At 33.6% G+C, this 22,332-nt stretch overlaps 1 protein-coding gene across 6 annotated transcripts in view; it reads left to right on the top strand.

The window, feature by feature from the left end:
* Positions 1-21,983, top strand: part of ZNF292 (zinc finger protein 292) — a 77,786-nt gene extending 55,803 nt beyond the window's left edge. For 3 of the 6 annotated variants that reach the window (XM_039853176.1, XM_039853179.1, XM_039853178.1), the window contains 3 exons: positions 6,044-6,180; positions 8,485-8,626; positions 12,460-21,440. In XM_039853176.1, coding sequence (XP_039709110.1) covers positions 6,044-6,180; positions 8,485-8,626; positions 12,460-19,614 — 7,434 coding nt within the window. In that variant the 3' untranslated portion in view covers positions 19,615-21,440. Of the gene's footprint in view, positions 1-6,043; positions 6,181-7,625; positions 7,862-8,484; positions 8,627-9,617; positions 9,637-12,459 lie in introns of those variants that run through there. The other 3 variants (XM_039853177.1, XM_039853180.1, XM_039853181.1) reach the window with 3 other exon arrangements.
* The last annotated feature ends 349 nt before the right edge of the window (positions 21,984-22,332 follow it).

Here is a 22,332-nt window from a genome sequence, read left to right as displayed (position 1 = left end):
TAAATTTTATATTTGCATATTTAATGTAAAACTTCATTTTCTTTGTGATGTGATTTTTTTTTTCGCTTCTAATTTGATGTAAAGCGTTAGTATTCATGTATTTGTATGTTTTTTGCTACAGGATTCTGAGAGTAGAATCATGGTCCAAATGAGAATTTTGTATTTTGGAGGACTTATAATTCCAAAGTGAAGTTGAAGATAGTTGTAAGAGAATTAAATGCTGTTGATCAAAAAATAGAGAATATGTATTTAAAGAATATGTGTTTAGATAAAACTATAATACATTAGACCGTAGTGTGAGGACATGATGTGTACAGATGTTTTGTATCTCTAATATAAGTATCCTTCAACACCAGAACAATAGAGGAGAACAAAAGGATTGTAGGACAGACTTAAGGATATGTAAATGAAAAAGTTGACACGTAAGACAGAACACGATTAACAGAGCATGCCTGATCACCTGAATAGAAATTATAATCAGAGTCCAGAAGGAGGATAGCCTCAGACAGAAAGCTGAATGTCCATATGAGGTTAAAGGTTATGATTATAATGGTGATTGTGCCATTTTTCTTAAATAGAAAGAGGAGATGATAGACTTTGGCCAAGATTAGAAATAAGCCTGTGTGTATGGCAAGTATAATGAGGATACTGGGAAAAGTGATGTCAGGCAATTTCTAGGCTGGATAGAACAGAGCCAAGGGTTCTAGCCTCGGAAATAGATCATTAGTTTAGACATTGGCTAATGTATAGATTTCTTTTTCTTTACTATTTCTCTTTTATCTCAGGTAATTGGCTTTTTAATTGCAGCATATCAGAGTAAACTAGAAGATTAGATTAAAGTTTTCTTATTAGTTCAGAATAACTATGTAGACAAGTTATTTGGCAGATGTGTAATTCTTGAGATAATCTTTGCTATGTGTGTAACATTTTTAAAAAATCCTTAAGTAAATTAGTTATTGTGCTGCTACATTGTAGATATTTTTCAGTTCCACTAAAGCTTTTATTATCAGTTCAGTCCCTGCCCTTAAGTCTTTTTATATGTCCTTCCTTCCTGTAGCAGTTTTAATTTAATGAATGATGTGTGCTGCTTAAGCACTGGGGGAGTTAAGGGTAAGTAAGGCATAAGCACCCCACCGCCCTAAGGAAGCATCCCTTCCTCCTAGTAGGAGACTATCTAAACATAGGGTTGTTAAGTTAGGTTTGAAGTCCTATTTGAAATTGAAGACTGTGAATTTATAATTTCCGGGAAAGTATCTGTATTTTTAACAGTCTTGAATAATAAAAAGTTCTTGTAATACTGACTGTAAAGTAAATTCCTTTTTGGTTTAATTAGCCAGAATTGAGTAGCGGCAGCTCAGCCTGCTCTGGGAGACCCTAAGGAAAATTCTCTATGAGGACCCTAGGTAGCTTTGAGCTCATATAAAATAATTTTTTTTTCCTTCTCACATTAAGCAAGTAGAATTAAGACAATCTGTATTCTTAAGCAGAATTCACTAGTCTCTCTACCCCAGAAACAAAAGTAGATTACATAGTGTAGAACAGGACAGAATGTGTGTAAGTCTACACATTCCTTGTTAAAAGTCCCTTTTTGCTTAGAAATTGCTTGATTATTCTTTTATGTTTCTATTATAAATGTAGAAAGGTTTGTTTGTTTGTTTGTTTGTTTGTTTGTTTGTTTTTTCATTGTTCCTTGTGAAGTAAGTTCTCATCATTTTGCCCAGAAGGGAAGGTTGTCACTTGGGACCAGTTGCCCAAAGACATTGCCCCCTTCAGAAGTATGTTCCCTCTCTCACATGACTCACTTCATTTACTTTACCCCTCTGGTTCTTGTAAGCATTTGAGTTTTCAACCAATTCCTTAGGATATGGTGGAAATAGATATTGGGAAGAATCAACCATAACATGGATCTATGGTTCTTTTAAGGAAATTCTTATCCAAGTGAGCCAGTAAGGGAAGGAATTAACTATTTCCCAGGACCCTTTTAATGTAATAGAAATAGCAGCTAGCCCTGTCAGAGGAGTTGCTGCTGAGAGAAATGTGTTTTTATTTGGCTTCTCTGGAAGGAATGAGCTTTGGCCTGGATTCTTGTATAGGTACAGAAACAGAGTTAGCAGTTTTTATTTTAGATCCAGTATTTCTATTGGTTTTGTTGTTAATTTTAACATAGATGTTTGAAAAGTAAAATCCTCTATCTTGTCTCTTTCTAGCCATCATTTCCTCACTTATTACTCCCTCAAGTAATCATTAAGTTTGAAATTTGAGGTGTAACCTTTCTCACATTTTTCTGTATATATATGTATACATATATATACATACACACACACACACAAAACATACATACACACACCCTGGATGCTAATCACTTTTCTCCTCTTACTATAGACATCTTTCCATATCATTCCATGTAGACCAACCTCATTTTCTCATAGCCACATAATTTCATATTATGTATTTGTAATATTGTTAAGCCACTGGGGGACATTTAAATTATTGTCTTGTACATACATCCTTTCATTCTTTGTTGGGGGTGTACAGTAGAGTAAATTTCTAGAAGCGGAATTGCTGGATCAAAGAATCTACACATTTTAAATTAATAGAGCCATACTATCCAAAAAAGAGGTCAATTATGCTCCTATAAATAGTACATGAAATTCCTTCTTTCCGAACACTAGAGGTTATTTGCCTTTTAAATCAATAGCCTGGGAATTAAAAAAATCTTAGCTCATTATATTTGATTTTGTTTTCTTAGTATGACAGGTTTACCATTTAAGTTCTTTTCTGATTGGAAAGCAATTTTATTTTGATAAGCAAAAGACTATTCTTGAAATGTTATTAGAGCCAATTTTAAAAGTTAACTTGGTAAATATATATAAAATGTTGATGAAGTGTTCTATATTTTTTTAATATCTGGCATAAAGAGCATATTAAAACATAAAAATCAGCAGAATGCCCCAACCACATGCACATAACAAAGAAAGAATGGACGGAAGAGAAGAAATAGAACAACTAATGATACCTTATAGAAGTTCTTTGGATTGAATTTTAGAAAACAGTGGCCTAAATTGTTATTAAAGCTACATATTTTTTACGTCCCCTGTTGAGACAAGAAATTCTTCTAGTACTTCCTGGCTGTTTAGAATTAATACTTCTTTCAAATTTTATGAGGAAGCAACCTAACTGTAAGCTACTTCTGCATGGCAAATATGTCAGAGTTTACCAAATCCATAAGCTTTTTGATATCATAAATACAGAGTTTGTTGGGCTCTAGAGGCAGACATAACTCTAACATAAACAACTAGCTTGTTAAAAATTAGGTATTGGAAACTTATTGCAAAGAAATTATGTGCGAGGGATTGTGTTGGGAGTTTGAAATTTAGAGGTGAACAAGACAGATACAGCCTCCTTTGGATATATAAATATTATTATGTCCTTCCATCTCTTGGAACTAATTTTTTTGTATTCTAATTTTTTTTGGTATTTTTGCTTTTCAAAGCAATGGATAATAGATATGTAATATATACATAATCCCTATATAGGTAATATGTTGGTAATCCATACCTTATGCTGCCTTGGATTTTAAAAATAATTATTGTTCACTGATGGCTATATTTGACTTTTATTTCACTTTCACAATTTCAGTTCAACCATTTATTTGTTTAAATATGGTTTCATTTTCCCTGCCGTTCGTTCTCTTTTAGTGTTTTAGTGTCATATTTTTTCAAGAGGGCCATCTAGTGGCAAATCAGGGAAATAAAGGCTATCAAGTGCACAATAAAAATTGTTGCCTTAGTATACCTATAAAAAGTGAGGTTTTCTGTGTTATCGCATATAGTAATTGTTTCAGTTAGCATATTATATATGTGAATAAGTCTACAGAGGCTGTATTACATACATACAAATATATTTTTAATGAAGCGTAAGCTAATGTAGGTACTATCATTGAGAAAGTAAATTTTCTTTTCTTATATATAATGTACACATTTTGCATCATTCATTAAGAGGTTTAGGTTTTAGAAGAACAAAAAGAAATAATCAGAATCAAAATAAATCAGATTTTCAAGACATAGAATTTTTGTTAAACCTGAACATGTAAAAATCAATACTTAGCAATAAAGGGCCCCATATGCTTGTACCTGTGGAATTCTGACAAGTGCGTAGACTGAAGCTAGACCTGAGTTGAAATCTTGACTTTGCCACTAATTAAGCTTGTGACTTTGAACAAGTAACTTTACCACTCTGAACCTTATCTCTAAAAAGAAGTAATAGTATCTACCAAGCAAGCTAATGTGCTGACTAGCAATGCTATTTCTGAAGAAGCTGACATTAATAAATAAATAATAGCTGCAATTATTGTTACTGTTAACATCTTATGAAAAAGTAAAAAAAAAAAAAATGCCATGGGTTGATTTCCTAACATTTGTCTCCATGGGTGTGCAAGGGTAATTGTTTAAAGTTAATACAACCTTCAATAAAAGGTGCTGTGATAAAATGGAAAGAGAGTACATCTTTGATGTCAGTCAGACATAATTTGATTTGTGGTTCTATCACTTAACTGTGGTAACTTGGGCAAATTGGCAATTTCTTTGACCGCTCCCCCCACATTTATTATGCATAAAATGTTAATGATAATACCTACCTAAGTTGTGATTAAATAGTAATATACATATAATGTCTGACAATGTATTTAATATTGTAGATATTTGGAAATATTTATTGCATAAATATGTGTGTGTGTGTGTGTGTGTGTATATATACATACACATATATATGTGTATATATATATAGTTCAGCCTTTTTTGTTTATTTGTTTAAATGGGGTCACTTATAAATATTTGTAAGAAAGAGGTTGACAGAGGAGTAGTGGAAAGAGCACTGCTCCAAGGAGTTCCAAGACAGGATTCAGTCTTAGCTCTGCCACTAACTTCATACTTCCTTAAGAAATTGCTATTGTTAAACACAGACTCAGAGTTTAGTCTTTTGTCTTAGTGTTTTCTAGCCCAATTTAATGTATAAAGTGGAACTTCTGGATCTATTCCCATGCAGCCTTTATCATTATCAAAGATCAATTTTAAGATTACCCTCATCCCCATTTAGACACTTGTTCAGTCCTACATTACATTTTACATACACACACACTTTTCTATACTCAGAAATTGATAGGGAGAGATAGAAGATCAACAAGGAAGGGTATGGTTACTTCTGTAGTACATGGGTGCTGATGGTATATTGGTTTTCAATTCTTTTTGCCGTTTGTCAGTTGTACCATGTTGGAATGAATCTTTCTATTCCATGGAACACTAGTGATTTGTGATCATATGCTGTTTTTTACATTCTGTCTTAGAGCAAATGCTTGTGGAAATTATAGGTGAATTTTGTTTGTTTCATGTAGTAAATCATTGTAATGAGGTAGTAAATTTGAATTTTTTAAAGAAATAAGCAATGGATATAAATGCATAATTAAATGAAGCAAGTTGCCATCATCTAGGTTATACTTAATGCATGCATGACTATTGACAAGCTTTGAGATGAAACAATTTTATATAAAAAGAAAGCTAATGGAGATTTTTAGAAAACTCAGGAGAGCTTAATTTAAAAGTGGTATAGCTATATAAAACGTTTCATATTATACTTTTTTCTCCTTAGATGATAGACATTTTCTTTATTAGTTTATATCCAGTAGATCTTTATGTGTCTTTTTGCTGATTCCAGTACTTTTTAAATTATTTAGGGGGAAAGGGAGTGGTGTGTAAGTACTACAGCTTTTCTTTTTTAGTATCATAGACCTGATTTAATGGGTAGAGAGTGCTTATAATTAACATTAGTTATTTACATATAAATGCATGCTTGTTAAGTTCTTGAAAATAGTTCTCTGGCTTGAAGACAGACTGTGTCTTAGACGAATTATGAATTGATGATGTTTGAGTCATTGAGGTTTTATTGATGAAATGATCTGTAAATAGCTAATGAAAATTTTAAAAGCATGTCACTATATATCCTAATATAAAACTATTTTATGGCATATTTCTATATCCTTTTTCTGTAGATTTCTGAAGTTGATTGCAAAGATGCACTAGAAATGATTTGTAACTTAGAATCTGAGGGTGATGAAAAAAGTGCTCTTGTCTTATGTACTGCATTTTTGTCACGTCAGCTCCAACAAGGAGAAATGTACTGTGCTTGGTGAGTTGATTTTCTTTTGTAAAGAAAAGTTTGTAACAGAAGAATACAAAATAGTTTGTGAAAATTCAGATAGCTTAGGAACGTATTTTTTTAAGTCTTATCAAGGCAAAAAGCTTATTATCAGATATAAGCTTTGCAAACTGATTATCAAATAGTTCATATTATAACTTTAAAAACTTTTTCTATGAAGGACCATACAACTCTTTAATATACCAGTAAGGATCACTTAATGATCAATTATGATCAGGAAATTTTTTTAACACTGGAGGATGAAAGAAAGGTTTATTTTGTCAAATACCACAATAAAAACTTTTTTAGATATGTATACAATGTGTATTTTTTTCCTCTCCATATTGCACTCTTTTAACTACCATAACTGGCTGTTAGTCATTATGTATAGAAATATAGTTCACTTCCTTTCTATGAGTGATCTTTCTACTTAACTAATTCTTCAGTGCAAATTTCTTTACATAGTACATTTCAAAGTGGGCAAAGCCTGTAATACATAATCCTTTGGGATCCAACTAACAGACATGTTGACTTCAGTTAATTCAAAAAACTTTAAAATCAGCTGTCTCATATTAGTACTAGATAAAACCGACCATTTATTTAGTTAACAGCATTATTAGTCATCAGTGTTGTGTTGATATTATGGAGCCACAAAAGAAAATTTAGTTTACAACATTCTGACATTTAAGAATATTTACCAAGTAACACATGGCATACAAACAAGTATAGATATAATAGGCAAGCTATAAATGGTTGTGTGATTAAAGAATGGTAAATTGCATAATTATAAAGGTTTTCTGAGCAGTTGAGCTTTGTTATGAAGGAAGAATTGTATATGCAATATAGAAATGGTTAATTACAAAGGGCAAGTAGATTCTGAAAGGAGAATAAATAACATGTATCTATTAAGGACAGGTAGATTTTCTATATAACAAGTATCAATGATAACTAAGAAATTAACGTATTATATTGGTTTTAAAAAGGTATCAAAATCTGAATTATATATGAAAATCCAAAGCAGTCTTATTGTAAGTCCATAAGTAGAAGGAGGGCAAAATAGTTTATGTTTAAGAAACACTGTTTAAGATTAGCAGTTGAGAATGGATTGGGAGCTGAACAATGAGGGCAGAGTTGCGGGGAGGGAGTGGCAGTATATAGGAAGTTGAGTTGAGGCAGAAAAATCAACTAGAAAGCCAGTGAATAGTCTAGCTGGGAGGTTACGAGGGCTTCCTCGTGGATATAGGATGTGAAAGAAATGTGTAAGATACAGTCTTGAGGACAGTAAAAAGCAGAGGCTGATAGTGATAATTATGATGCATTTAAATTAGAAAGATGGTGAACTGGAAAGAATGTTAATCATCTTTTTCATATATTAAGTTTCAGGTTTCAGAAGAGATCAAAATGGAGAAGTCTTGTAAAGAACTAGAGAGGTGAAAGTGGTAAAGACTGGAGAGACAGATTTTGAAATCCTCAATATATAGGTTAAATTCCAGAAATGAGCAAGTTATTCAAGTGGGTGGTGAAAAGAGCACAGTTCCTAGGAGTGGAAACTGAGGAAAAACTAATAGGAAGGCCTGTATTGAGGAGAATACTTGGTGAAAAAAAGTTGAAGCAAGGAAGATGATTTTTGTGGAAGTTAACCATGGAGGACAGAAGAGAAATAGGACGATAGGTAAAAGGGAGAAAAATTCATCACTTCAGTAGGATTATTATCTGTGAAAAAGACATTTTAATTGCATTTGAAATAAATTTCAAAGTTCATTTTTCAAAGTTTCTGTTGTTGTTTCACTTCTGTGGCATAGTTAGTAACTACTGGGTTCTGTGTTATTGATTCTTAACATGTACCTAACAACTTGAAATTTTAAATTTAATTGACCAATTAAGTTGGTCAATTTTAAATTTAAGTTAGAAGATAAAAATTAAATGCTTTTTAAAAACCATTATGCCATTGGTGCATTTTATATATGTACACATATTTTGTGCTTCTTATTACTTAAAGTTCAGATGTGGCTCAAAGTTGCCATTCGTATAACTTGTTTAAATGTAAGGTGCTTTCCCAGTAAAAGGTAGTGCCTTTCTGAGATTGAAAAATACTATTAATAAAATGACAAATTATGTCCTAATTTTACTGAGTTCTTAGAAAATTGAGATCCCTTTTCTTGCTTTTAAGCCTAATTCTGCGTGTAGAATTGAAATCTAAAACCAGTTTTAATTTCAAATGTAATTACTGGACTGACATAGTCTATGATTATTATATTACTGCTCCAACTTATTTTTTATACTTTTTTTTTTTAGGGAACTAACTCTTTTTTGGAGTAAATTACAGCAAAGAGTAGAACCATCTGTACAAGTCTACCTAGAAAGATGTCGTCAACTTTCTTTGTTAACCAAGACAGTATATCACATTTTCTTCCTGATTAAAGTTATTAATTCAGAGGTAAGAATAATCAAGGCATCTTTTCTTAATTTAAAATGTATAAATTATCTTTAATAAAAGACTTTAACTTTATTATTTTGGCACCTTTTTCAGTGATTTTGTTTATTTAGTGCTTTGAACATCTATTTTCTTATTAGTCTTTGAGGACATTTGATACAGTGAAACTTAAAAATGCAAATGAGAGCCAGGGGCTTTCTCTTAGCCTGCAGAAAAGTAATGTACTTAATATGTGTATTTTATCATTCTACAGTCTTTACTCATAGATATTATACTATTTTGATCATTTGTCTCTATAGAAATGTGGAGAGTATAAAGAGAGATATAGGGATAGCTTCCTTTGCTAGCCGTCTGGCAGATTACATTAGCTAAAAATCTTTGTGCAAAACATCCAGAAATACTTAATAAAATAAAACACATTTTTTTTTTAACGTGTAACAGCTGAAATTGCAAGAATATTGGAGAGATGCGCAGGCTCAAAATGAAGAGGAACCTAAAAACTGGAGCACAAAGCTTGAGCCAGCTAATGCTCGACCTCTACTAGCCTGGTGGGGATTGGGATATGTAACTACTTGCAGTAATTAAGGGGTTTGAATTTTAATAGCCATACAGGGACAGGAGATAAGGTATTGGGCTCTTTCAAGTTGGAGAGTTAAAACTGAGTTCTTTGTCTCCTTCCCCTCTTACACCAACCTGTGAAGTACTATAATTTCATTGAAAAGTAGATTACTCACTAACACAGGTAGATGATAGGGATCCATGTGCATGTCCAACTGGGCTGTGAGTCAGAAGAGAAAAATGTTTCCTCCACGAAATTGTAACTATAGGTGTTGCTCCACATAAATTAGGGCTCCAAATTTACCCTACTTGTATAGTCCAGGAATCTCCATGCCAAGTAAGTAATGTTTAAGAGGGTAAGGATGAAGTGAGTTCTCTGCTGGTAATACCTTGGAATTCCCAACAGAAGCCAAGTGAGGAATTGGAGTGACATAGCTACAACATAGGATTCTCAGGTAAAGCCCTGCTTGAGTTCATGTTCAAGATTTACAAAACATGAAACAGTCTGCTGAGGAAATTTTCGCAGAGAAAAGTTACAGTAGGATTAAAGATGCAAGGATAAAAGGTATAAACTACGTACATTTAAAGACAAATAAACCATCAAGATTTATAAGATATATGAAACAATCTGACATGAACAAATTTCACTAGCCAGAAAGAATAGAATTATTTGCCTAATACTTTACAATAAATACAATTATGGATAAGTCTATATAACATACATATATTTGAAGACGTCAAATAAGGAATTAAAGCAAGAGAAAGAAAGATGCTATCAAAATTACCAAGCAGATTTTAAGAGTCAGAAGAACTTTTAGAAATAAAAAAATAGTCATTGAAATGAAAACACTTAACAGATAGATTAAACATGTTAGACATAACTGAGCAGGGAATTGATGAGCAGTTTGCATGTGTTTCCATTTATTAACTAAATCAGAATCTAAGTTTTACAAAATTAATTTATTTTCTTGGAGTAATCCTTGTAGGAATGTACTTGGTTTCCATTTTAAATGTCCACAGAGGACACTTTACAGAAGTGCTACCATTGCATAGCTTGGGATGCTGAACAGTTTTTAGGTATCTTTAAAAACTGGGATGCAGCATGACAAGAAGAATTTTTTAATTAATGTGTACTTTTTTTTTTTTTTTCTGAAAAGAGGGACCAAAAGATACTCTCCTATCCACTTTTTAAAGTGCCCTTTAAACTCTGTAGTTGGTCAGTAAATCTTATATGTATCTTCAATTTTTTCCTTCTGAAATAATTTTTCTTTATTTTCAGGAGTAAAGAACAGGAATGAATTCTGCTTTCTTGTTTTTCTCTATCATCCTTGTTAACTCATCCTGATATTTTATTTTATATATTGTAGTGCTGCAGTTAAAAAATAAACTTAGAACAATAAGTTTCTTAAGAAATTACTATGCAATTTTAAAACATTGTCCTTATTATTTGTCCTTAATGAGTTGAAATGAACCTTTGAATCCAGTAACAGAGTGTATTAGAATAGAAATGTCAGTTGAGTTCCTCTCTGAAATAATTTTAGTTGTGTTTTCTAAGCAATAAGTAGATTCTTTGAATCAGCTGTTGTCATCTCAGGAGAAAGGGCTCAATATTCATAAGACAGAAAGTAGTTACGGTTTCCTTATTCAAAGCAGATATCCTTCATCCACAATTCCTCTGTTCTCTGAATCCTTAAAGTCATTTATTTTTCCAGCATTTCCTGAATTTTCTAAATAAGTGTAGTAGCCTCTTCCAGAATTCTTGCTTTCTACATACACATTTACCAGTTTTTTTTGACATATGCTTTCATCACTTCAGATCATCTTTATAGTTGACTTGGCCTTTGATTCCTCCAAGACCTCTTTCTTCAAACCCTCTTCTTTCCAGTGTGCAGCTTCACTGACCACATCTTTTTCTCCGCACCCCCCCAATATTATAACAGAGGAGTAGTCTAATTGTCCACTATTGTTAGTAGTCCCTAAGGCATGTAACAGAGATGCAAATGTTTTACTGTAAAAGTCATCTGGTTCAGATCTATCTAAAAATAGTATAAAGTAACAATACAAGTTTATGTGAAAGCTAGAGAGAGAGAATCATGTGGTTCCACCTCTTTCCCAGTTGTCCTTTCTTCACTGTCACTTAAAAATAGGTCTCATGTCTATTCTTGCCCATTTTTTTGTGGGTTTTCTTCTTGGTCTTTGTGCCGTTGCTTTTGCGGAAGTCAAGTCCAGTTCAGTATCCAGCCTCCTTCCTTCACTCTCTTTTTGGCCTTCAAACCTAAGCTTCTGTTTTAGTAAAATATTTTTATTGCCTTTTTAATCTGTGAAAATACAGACCCTATCAGCTTTTTTGAGTACTTTCTTGCATTTTGATCTTATTCCAAACATATATCATTCCCACTCTCATAAGAAGCGGCTACATCTTATGGTTGGCTTATTTTTCATATATTTATGTTCCCTTTTAGCCTTTTTAACACCCATTTTTATCTCTTCACTACATATATCTTTCAAATGACTCTTAAGTTCATTACTCCTATCTTATAACAGTTCAAGATGCTAATTCAAAAGGAAAAATGTTTATTATGTCTCCATCTACTCTAATTCTTAAGCTCGTCCAGCCATGAGGTAGGTGACTTATCATTAAATTTTGTAATAGAACTAAAATTCCCATTATTAAGGATCAAATAACTTTATTCTGTTAAAAGTGATAATCTCCTTTTATAACTAAGTTAGGATATATGGAGACATTCTCAGTTTTGTAATTGGGTTAAGAGGGTTTTGTTTCAGCAGGATTGCAAAATGCAAACTTGGGAAATGAGATTTGTGATAAAGATAAAGGTATTCATTGATCACTTACTAAGTGCCAGACATTATACCAAACTATACCAGGTACTTTAGATACATAATATCCATTAATGCTCACAGCAGTTTTATGAAGTTTAAATGCTATTTTGATCTCTGTTTTGTAAATGGGATGTGAAAGGTCAGAGAAGTTAAATAACTTCTAAGTTTGCTTAGCTATTAGATGATTTTATAACCAGGTCTTATCATAGCTCCCAATGCTTACGCTTTTTCTGCTACTCTGTACAGCTCATTTTACACACACATACCAGGCTAAGTAAGCTGCAGTGCTTTAGAAGGATCATCTTTTCATGTATTGGCTATTGGAAAATTTAAGAAAAGCAAACCTCTATTTTTTTATTTTTAACACTCACTTTTAAATTTATTAAATTCACAAATCTGTGTTGATTAGGTTAACATTTCTATCTGCTTTTTCACAGACTGAAGGGGCTGGACTTGCCACCTGTATAGAACTATGCGTAAAAGCTCTTCGTTTGGAAGCTACAGAAAATACTGAAGTGAAAATATCTATTTGCAAGACCATTTCGTGCTTGTTGCCTGATGATCTAGAAGTTAAACGTGCTTGTCAACTGAGTGAATTTCTTATTGAGCCTACAGTAGATGCATATTATGCTGTGGAAATGTTATATAACCAGCCAGACCAGAAATATGATGAAGAGAATCTTCCAATACCAAACTCTCTACGCTGTGAGCTCTTACTTGTATTGAAAACTCAGTGGCCCTTTGATCCAGAATTCTGGGATTGGAAAACCTTAAAACGACAATGTCTTGCATTAATGGGGGAAGAAGCATCCATTGTGTCTTCAATTGATGAACTAAATGACAGTGAAGTTTATGAGAAAGTAGTAGACTACCAGGAAGAGATTAAAGAAACTTCTGTGAATGGACTTTCTGGTGGAGTTGGTGCTAATTCTGGTCTTCTTAAAGACATTTGTGATGAAAAGCAGAAGAAGAGAGAGATAAAACAATTAAGAGAGAGGGGATTTATATCTGCTAGGTTTCGGAATTGGCAAGCCTACATGCAATATTGTGTGCTATGTGACAAAGAATTCCTTGGTCATAGAATAGTACGACATGCTCAAAAACATTACAAAGATGGGATTTACAGTTGCCCCATATGTGCAAAGAACTTTAATTCTAAAGAAACTTTTGTCCCTCATGTCACATTGCATGTTAAACAGTCTAGTAAAGAGAGGCTAGCAGCTATGAAACCATTAAGAAGATTGGGAAGGCCTCCTAAGATCACAACTACCAATGAGAATCAGAAGACTAATGCTGTGGCCAAGCAGGAACAGCGGCCTATAAAAAAGAATAGTCTCTATTCAACAGACTTCATAGTTTTTAATGACAACGATGGTTCAGATGATGAGAATGATGACAAAGATAAATCTTATGAGCCAGAAGTGATCCCAGTCCAGAAACCAGTACCTGTTAATGAATTTAATTGCCCTGTAAGTTTTTGTAAAAAGGGCTTTAAGTACTTTAAAAATCTAATTGCTCATGTAAAGGGGCATAAAGATAATGAAGATGCCAAGCGCTTTCTTGAAATGCAAAGCAAAAAAGTTATTTGCCAGTACTGTAGACGGCATTTTGTGAGTGTTACTCATCTCAATGATCACTTACAAATGCACTGTGGCAGTAAACCATATATCTGTATACAGATGAAATGCAAGGCCGGTTTTAATAGTTATGCAGAGCTCTTAACCCACCGGAAGGAACATCAAGTCTTTAGAGCAAAGTGTATGTTTCCTAAATGTGGCAGAATTTTTTCAGAAGCTTATTTACTATATGATCATGAAGCACAGCATTATAATACCTATACTTGTAAGTTCACAAGTTGTGGTAAAGTTTATCGTTCTCAGAGTGAGCTAGAAAAGCATCTGGATGAGCACAGTATTCCTGACAAAGCACTGCCTCCTGAAGACCAACTTAATTTATCTGGAGCTCCTGTTCAGCCTTCCAGAGTGAATCAGAACTCAGAAGGGAACACTGAGAAAGAGAGCTCTGTGCTTCCTTCAGAAAATAACATTGACAACACCTTAGCAGCAGCTACCGGTGATGTTTGGGATAAAAGCAAGGCCGAATCAGCTATCACCAAACAAGACCAGATTTCTGCTTCTGAACTCAGGCAAACTGATGGACCATTGTCAAATGGTTTGGAAAACCCTGCTGCTGCTACTCCTCTGCTTCAGGCCAGTGAGGTAGCTGTGTCCATTAAGGTGTCCCTTAATCAGGGGATCGAGGATAACTTTGGAAAGCAAGACAACTCAATGGTGGCAGGCACTGGTGAATCACTGGTTACAGACTTACATACAGCAGTTGAAGATACTTGTAATGATTTGTGTCATCCAGTTTTCCAGGAGAGAAAAGGACAGGATTGCTTTAATGAAGCTCAGAACACTCAGAATTCTTTAGTAAATTCAGAAACCCTCAAAATAGGCAACCTTACCCCACAAAACTTAGAAAGACAAGTGAACAACCTTATGACCTTTTCTGTGCAAAATCAGGCAGGATTTCAAAACAGTTTACCAACTTCCAAGTTTGAATGTGGAGGTAATGTTAAAACATCATCCAATCTTTATAATTTACCTCTTAAGACATTAGAAAGTATCACATTTGTTCCACCACAGCCCAACCTAAGTAATTCTTTAGGAACTCCATCAGTGCCTCCAAAAGCGCCAGTTCAGAAGTTCAGCTGCCAGGTTGAGGGATGTACTCGAACCTATAATTCTTCACAGAGTATTGGGAAACACATGAAGACAGCACACCCTGACCAGTATGCTGCATTTAAAATGCAGCGCAAAAGTAAAAAAGGCCAGAAATCTAACAACTTAAATACACCAAATAATGGAAAGTTTGTTTATTTTTTGCCATCACAAGTGAGCAACTCTAATAATGCATTTTTTACACCACAGACCAAAGCCGGTGGGAATCCTACTTGTTCGAATCAGTTACAGCATGTCTCACCTTCCATTTTTCCAGCTCATTTAGCAAGTTTGTCTACTCCACTGTTGCCTTCAGTGGAAAGTGTCATAAATCCAAATATACCTTCTCAGGATAAAAATGAACAAGGTGGTGGTATGTTATGTTCCCAAATGGAAAATTTGTCTAATACTACCTTGCCAGCACAAATGGAAGATCTAACCAAAACAGTTTTGCCTTTGAATATTGACAGTGGCTCAGATCCTTTCCTTCCTTTACCTGCAGAAAGTAGTTCAATGTCTCTCTTCCCTTCACCAGCAGATAGTGGGACTAATACTGTTTTTTCCCAACTGGAAAATACTGCAAATCATTTTTCCTCACAAATTGAAGGAAACAGTAATTCCTCCTTTCTAAAAGGAGGTAATAGTGAAAATGCAGTTTTTCCTTCACAGATGAATGTTGCAAATGACTTTAGTAGCACCAATGCCCAACAGTCTGCTCCTGAAAAAGTCAAAAAAGACCGAGGGCGGGGCCCAAATGGGAAGGAAAGAAAACCTAAGCACAACAAAAGGGCTAAATGGCCTGCAATTATCAGAGATGGGAAATTTATCTGCAGCAGGTGTTACAGGGCTTTTACCAATCCCAGATCTCTGGGTGGACATTTGTCTAAGCGATCTTATTGTAAACCACTGGATGGAGCAGAAATTGCTCAAGAACTTTTACAGAGTAATGGACAGCCTTCTCTTCTGGCCAGCATGATTCTCTCCACAAATGCAGTAAATTTGCAGCAGCCGCAACAGTCTACCTTCAATCCAGAAGCATGTTTTAAAGACCCATCATTCCTGCAACTTCTTGCTGCTGAAAATCGCTCATCAACATTTTTACCAAATACATTTCCTCGGACTAGTGTGACTAACTTTAACACAACTGTTAGTCAAGAAGGAAGTGAAATTATTAAACAGGCTTTGGAAACTGCTGGCATTCCTAGTACATTTGAGGGTGCCGAAATTCTTTCTCCTGTTCAAACTGGTTGTGTCTCAGATACAGCACAAGTAAATGCAACAGTGATAACAAATCCACCAGTGCCACCCCTGTTGCAGACTGTATGCCATCCGAACCCCCTGCTGACAAACCAGAATAGAACACCAAACTCCAAAACTTCCTCCATTGAGGAATGCAGCAGTTTGCCTGTTTTTCCATCAAATGACTTACTACTGAAGACTGTTGAAAATGGTTTGTGCTCTAGTTCATTCCCTAATTCCAGTGGGCCATCACAAAACTTTACTAGTAACAGTTCACGTGTTTCAGTTATAAGTGCTCCTCAGAACACAAGGTCCAGTCATTTAAATAAAAAAGGAAACAGTGCTTCTAAGAGAAGGAAGAAAGTCGCTCCTCCACTGATTGCACCTAATGCTTCCCAAAACTTGGTAACAAGTGACTTGACAGCAATGGGACTTATAGCAAAGAGTATTGAGATACCAACTACTAACCTTCATTCAAACATAATTCCAAATTGTGAACCTCAGGGTTTGGTGGAAAATCTAACACAGAAATTAAATAATGTTGACAATCAGTTATTTATGACTGATATGAAAGACAACTTTAAAACCAATCATGATTCCAATACAGTGTTAGCTCCTTTAACATTAAAAACTGAAAATGGTGATTCCCAAATGATGGCTTTGAATTCATGCACAACTTCAATAAATTCTGATTTGCAGGTTTCTGAAGACAATGTTATACAAAACTTCGAAAAGACTCTTGAAATTATTAAAAGTGCTATGAATTCTCAAGTACTTGAGGTAAAAAGTGGATCTCAGGGTGTTGGTGAAACATCACAGGATGCTCAAATAAATTATAACATTCAGCTTCCTTCAGTAAACACTGTACAAAATAACAAATTACCTGATTCTTCTCAGTTTTCCTCCTTCATAGGTGTCATGCCGACGAAAAGTAATATTCCTCAGTCTGAAGTATTACATAAGGAGGATCAAATACAGGATATTTTAGAAGGCTTACAGAAATTAAAATTAGAAAATGACCCATCTACTCCAGCATCCCAGTGTGTACTAATAAATACATCAGTAACACTGACTCCCACTCCTGTGAAATCAATTCCAAATGTTACAGTTGTTCAGCCAGTTTCTGAAATTATAAATAATATTCAGTTTAGTGACAAAGTTAATAAACCCTTTGTATGTCAAAACCAAGACTGTAATTATAGTGCTATGACAAAGGATGCACTGTTTAAGCACTATGGTAAAATTCATCAGTACACTCCAGAGATGATTCTTGAAATTAAGAAGAATCAGTTGAAATTTGCTCCGTTTAAATGTGTAGTACCTACATGTACAAAAACATTTACAAGAAATTCTAATCTCCGGGCACACTGTCAATTGGTACATCATTTTACAACAGAAGAGATGGTAAAGTTAAAAATAAAAAGGCCTTACGGAAGAAAATCTCAAAGTGAAAATTTGTCAGCCCCACGAATTACACAAGTAAAAAAACAGCTAGCTACAACAGAGGAAAATAAAAGGGAATTTCCATCTGCTTTAGAATTGGGAGCAATGAAGGAAAATGCCCTCAGTAATATAGCAGTGATTCCAGAAAAACTACTTACAGAAAAAAAAAGTCCTGAAAAAACAGAAAGTTCTTCACAAGTGGTTACAGCTACTTCAGAACAATGTAATACAAATTCTCTCACAAACATACAACCCAATGGACGAAAAATTAGGAGATATAAAAAAGAAAAGGAGGAGAAAAAGCGCAAGAAGCCAGTTTCCCAGTCCCTTGAGTTTCCAACAAGATATAGTCCCTACAGACCTTATCGATGTGTTCATCAGGGATGCTTTGCCGCTTTTACAATACAGCAAAACTTAATTCTGCATTACCAGGCTGTACACAAATCAGATCTACCTGCATTTTCTGCAGAGGTTGAAGAAGAAAGCGAAGCTGGTAAAGAAAGTGAAGAAATTGAAACTAAACAAACGGTGAAAGAATTTCGATGTCAGGTGAGTGACTGTTCTCGAATTTTCCAAGCAATTACTGGTCTAATTCAACACTACATGAAACTTCATGAAATGACCCCTGAAGAAATTGAAGGTATGACTGCTTCTGTGGATGTTGGGAAATTTCCATGCGACCAGTTAGAGTGTAAATCTTCATTTACCACATATTTGAACTATGTCATTCATCTTGAGGCAGACCATGGAATTGGGATAAAGGGAAGTAAAACTGAAGAAGATGGCATATATAAGTGTGACTGTGAAGGCTGTGACCGTATATATGCGACTCGGTCTAATCTTCTTCGACACATTTTTAATAAGCATAATGACAAACATAAAGCTCATTTGATTCGGCCAAGAAGATTAACACCTGGTCAGGAAAATATATCAAGCAAAGCAAACCAAGAAAAGACAAAGTCGAAATATCGGGGGTCAAAACACAGATCTGGAAAGGAAGGAACCAAAATGCCTAAGACCAAACGAAAGAAAAAAAGTAGTTTAGAAAACAAGAATGCAAAGATTGTACAGATTGAAGAAAATAAGCCTTATTCTCTGAAACGGGGAAAGCATGTATATTCTATAAAGGCTAGAAATGATGCCTTATCTGAGTGTACAAGCAGATTTGTAACCCAGTATCCATGTATGATAAAGGGGTGTACATCGGTTGTTACAAGTGAAAGCAATATAATTAGACATTATAAATGCCATAAATTATCTAAGGCATTTACATCACAACACCGCAATCTTCTTATTGTCTTCAAACGATGTTGCAACTCAGAATTAAAGGAAACTTCTCAGCAAGAAATCAGTAAGAGTGATGTGAAAGAATCTGATACATGTGTATCAGAGAGCAATGATAACTCAAGAACAACTACAGTTCCACAGAAAGAAGTTGAGAAAAATGAAAAAGATGAAATGGATGAACTAACAGAATTATTTATTACAAAATTAATAAATGAAGACAATGCAGGCATGGAAACCCAAGCTCATACCTCTTCAAATGTAAGTAATGATTTTCAGGAAAATAACCCCTGCCAGTCAGAAAAACAAGCAAGTAATTTAAAGAGAGTTAATAAAGAAAAAAATGTCTCCCAGAATAAAAAGAGGAAAGTTGAAAAAGTTGAACCAGCACCAGCAGTTGAGTTAAGTAGTACACATAAAGAAGAAGAAACTGCTGTTGCAATTCAAACCACTGAGGAGCATCCTGCATCTTTTGACTGGAGCTCATTTAAACCAATGGGATTTGAAGTATCATTTCTGAAGTTTCTTGAGGAGTCTGCAGTGAAACAGAAGAAAATTGCTGACAAAGACCATCCAAATAGCGGAAATAAAAAAGGATCCCATTCAAATTCAAGAAAAAATGTTGATAAGACTGCTCTAACTAGTGGAAATCATATATGCTCTTGTAAAGAAAGTGAAACCTTTGTACAGTTTGCCAATCCATCACAGCTTCAGTGCAGTGACAATGTAAAAATTGTTTTAGACAAGACTCTGAAAGATTGCACTGAGCTTGTCCTAAAGCAACTTCAGGAAATGAAACCTACCGTCAGTCTGAAAAAACTTGAAGTACATTCAAATGATTCAGATGTGTCTGTTATGAAAGAAATCGGTGTGGGTAAAGCTACGGGGAAAGGGCAGTACTGATAGTGTACTGTAAATAATGTCACTTACAATTTTGTTTTTAAATAGGAAGCCATCACGCATGCTAGAATTGTGAAACTTTCTCATTATTTTTTGTTGACATGAATTAACCTGGCTAAAAAAAGGAAAAAAAAAAAATACATGACATTTGTCATGTAAAACTTTTTTTTATCCCTATGGGACTTGAACAGAATCAGAACTTCAGTTATTGTAAATAGATGAGCTAAACCTCAAATTTATATCAACCAATTGCCCTTTTCATAAACTAAAATGAATTATCTGTGTGATTGATGTTTCACCAGATCTCTGCTCATGTTTAACAGTACTCTTTGTTTGTAGATACCTTTTTTGTATATATTTATTATTGTAAATCATGTGCTGCCACCAGCAGTGTGTAAGTCTAAACTATTAAATGACACATTTATATTTGGAATTTTAATTTTTAACTAAGTGATCAAGTTTTTAAAACTACTTTTATTGTTTTAAATTAAGAATTTTTTGAACTAAAACTAGAAACTGCCATTGTTCATTAATTTTTACATAAAGCATTTATTCACAAGATGATCTCAAAATTACTTTTCACAAAGTAGGCACATTATATCAACACCTTGCTCTGCTTTGTAAATTTACCATCCAGAATTTTGGGGTGGTATTCATGTGAAATTAAAGCAGATTCTTTAGCAGTTTCCTATAGCTACATTTTTTTTTTCAGTGCTTCTAATGGGATATAGTTAATATGATTCCATGAAATATAATGGAAATGTGAATAAAGAATTTACTACATCAAAGATTTTAAACATTTGGTATTAACAAAAATCCTTTGTGAATGTGATAGAAACTAGTAGTGTGGAGCAGTGTAAATATTTGAGGTGGTGATTTGTGAAGTAGCCCAGTATTGCCTTAAATAAAATCACATTTCATTTCTTGTTTTATACATGTGATCTTATAAAGGTTTTTTTTCCCCCATTTTCTGAGATTTATAGATTGGTGTATAGCTTTAAACTGTATAAACTTTTGTGAAAAAATTTTTAAAACGTTTTTATAAATCTTAAAATTGGTATCATCAAAGTGAGCCCATCTTGTGTTTATAAAATGCAAGAGTCCTTAACATTTATAATTACATAGATAAAACACTTTCTATAAGGAAGTTGAATGTTTTGATTTTACTGTTTATAGATGTTAGATTGTACAGATTTGTCTGTATTTTCCCACCATATCTAATGATACTTTTTTCATTAGATTGGTCTTCCAGAGCAGTATTAGTTGTTATAATTGATTATTTTGGTTATTCAGTATATAGTTAGCTCTTACTGTTTAGCTTTATTCACCATATTTATACTGTGGATTCACAGCCAGAGGTAGAGATTATTTCAGGAGAATTTATGACCTTCATTTTAAGTCCAACTAATATCAGTACTGGAAACAAAAGAAAACATCCTTTCAAATTGACTTTTGTTTCTGTTTGCCATAAATAGTAGCATTGATTTTTGACTTTGTGTTTGTTATAAACCAGTTGTATTCACAATATTATTAGCCTGAAATATTGATGATATTGTGATGATATAAAAATGTGTATATTCCCTTTGCAACATCAGATTTGCAGGAAAAATGAAGCACTTAACATTAATTGAAATTGCTGGTACTCTGAATAAATAAGCATGGTCAAGGAGTGAATTATTTTTTGGGGGGGAAAATGTTTTTTAAGTTTTGTTATTATAGTTTTATTTTTAGGAACTAATGGGTTATACTGAATAGTTGGTTTCACCTCCTTAAGGGGTTTATTACCAATATGCATAAAACGACATATTAAAATCCCTACTCTTTGGTAAGTCCACTGTTATTTATTAAAATAAAAGTTCTTATGGGTGACTAATAGATGTTTTTTCCCCCAAATTAACAATAACTTTGAATAATTTTAATATTAAAATTTTGTTACCAACTCATGTTTTTGTACAGTTTTCTTAGAAGTTGACCTAGCTCTCAAAGGTAGGCATTTGGCAAAACTGCCCTATTTAGTGCAATAGCAAGTAGGTTTATTTCTGATTTATTTAGTGATGAGCCACTGTTAAGTGAAAATGCCAGTGTATTGGGGCTTTTCTTTTGCTCATTAGCTTAAGAAAATTGACCACTAAATGTTTCTGTAATTGTTCTCTTACATGTCAGGGGAAAGAGTTTGGCAGCATTGAGTTAAATTTTTATATTCCAGGTTCTGTATGCTAAAAGTTATGAAAGAGTGGGCTTTTTAGCATAGAACAGAAAAATCAAATTATGGTATAAAATAAATATGAATTTATAGAATAGCATATTGGTAAAATTTGATATAGAATGTAATGCCTAAGTATTAAAAAAGAAAGTATATATTTTTCATGGTATACTTTTCCTCAATCTGTTGTCTTAAGATATTTTCCTCCTACAGCCTAAATTTGTCTAAGGTTTCATCATTAAAATGATTTTTTTCCTCATAAACCGAAAGAATTTGAATCTTACATATCAAAAAGATTACTTGTTCTTAATACATTATTGTGTTAAGTGAAATATAACAGTTTGGGAAATTTTCAGCATTGTTAAAGTCAGCATAGTTAAATTATTTTAAAGGGCTAGACTAGTTTTAACAAGGCACATTTTGTTCATTTGGTAAGCCAATACAGTTGCTATAGCTATTAAGATAAAAGTACATAAATACAGCTAGAGACATCAAAGAAGGAATGCTCTTATTTGGGG

Source organism: Pteropus medius, unplaced genomic scaffold, assembly GCF_902729225.1.
Source record: "Pteropus medius unplaced genomic scaffold, Ma_sr-lr_union100, whole genome shotgun sequence".
Lineage (NCBI taxonomy): Eukaryota > Metazoa > Chordata > Mammalia > Chiroptera > Pteropodidae > Pteropus > Pteropus medius.
Note: the sequence above shows the minus strand (reverse complement) of the source record. Positions and strands in the feature narration are given on the sequence as shown.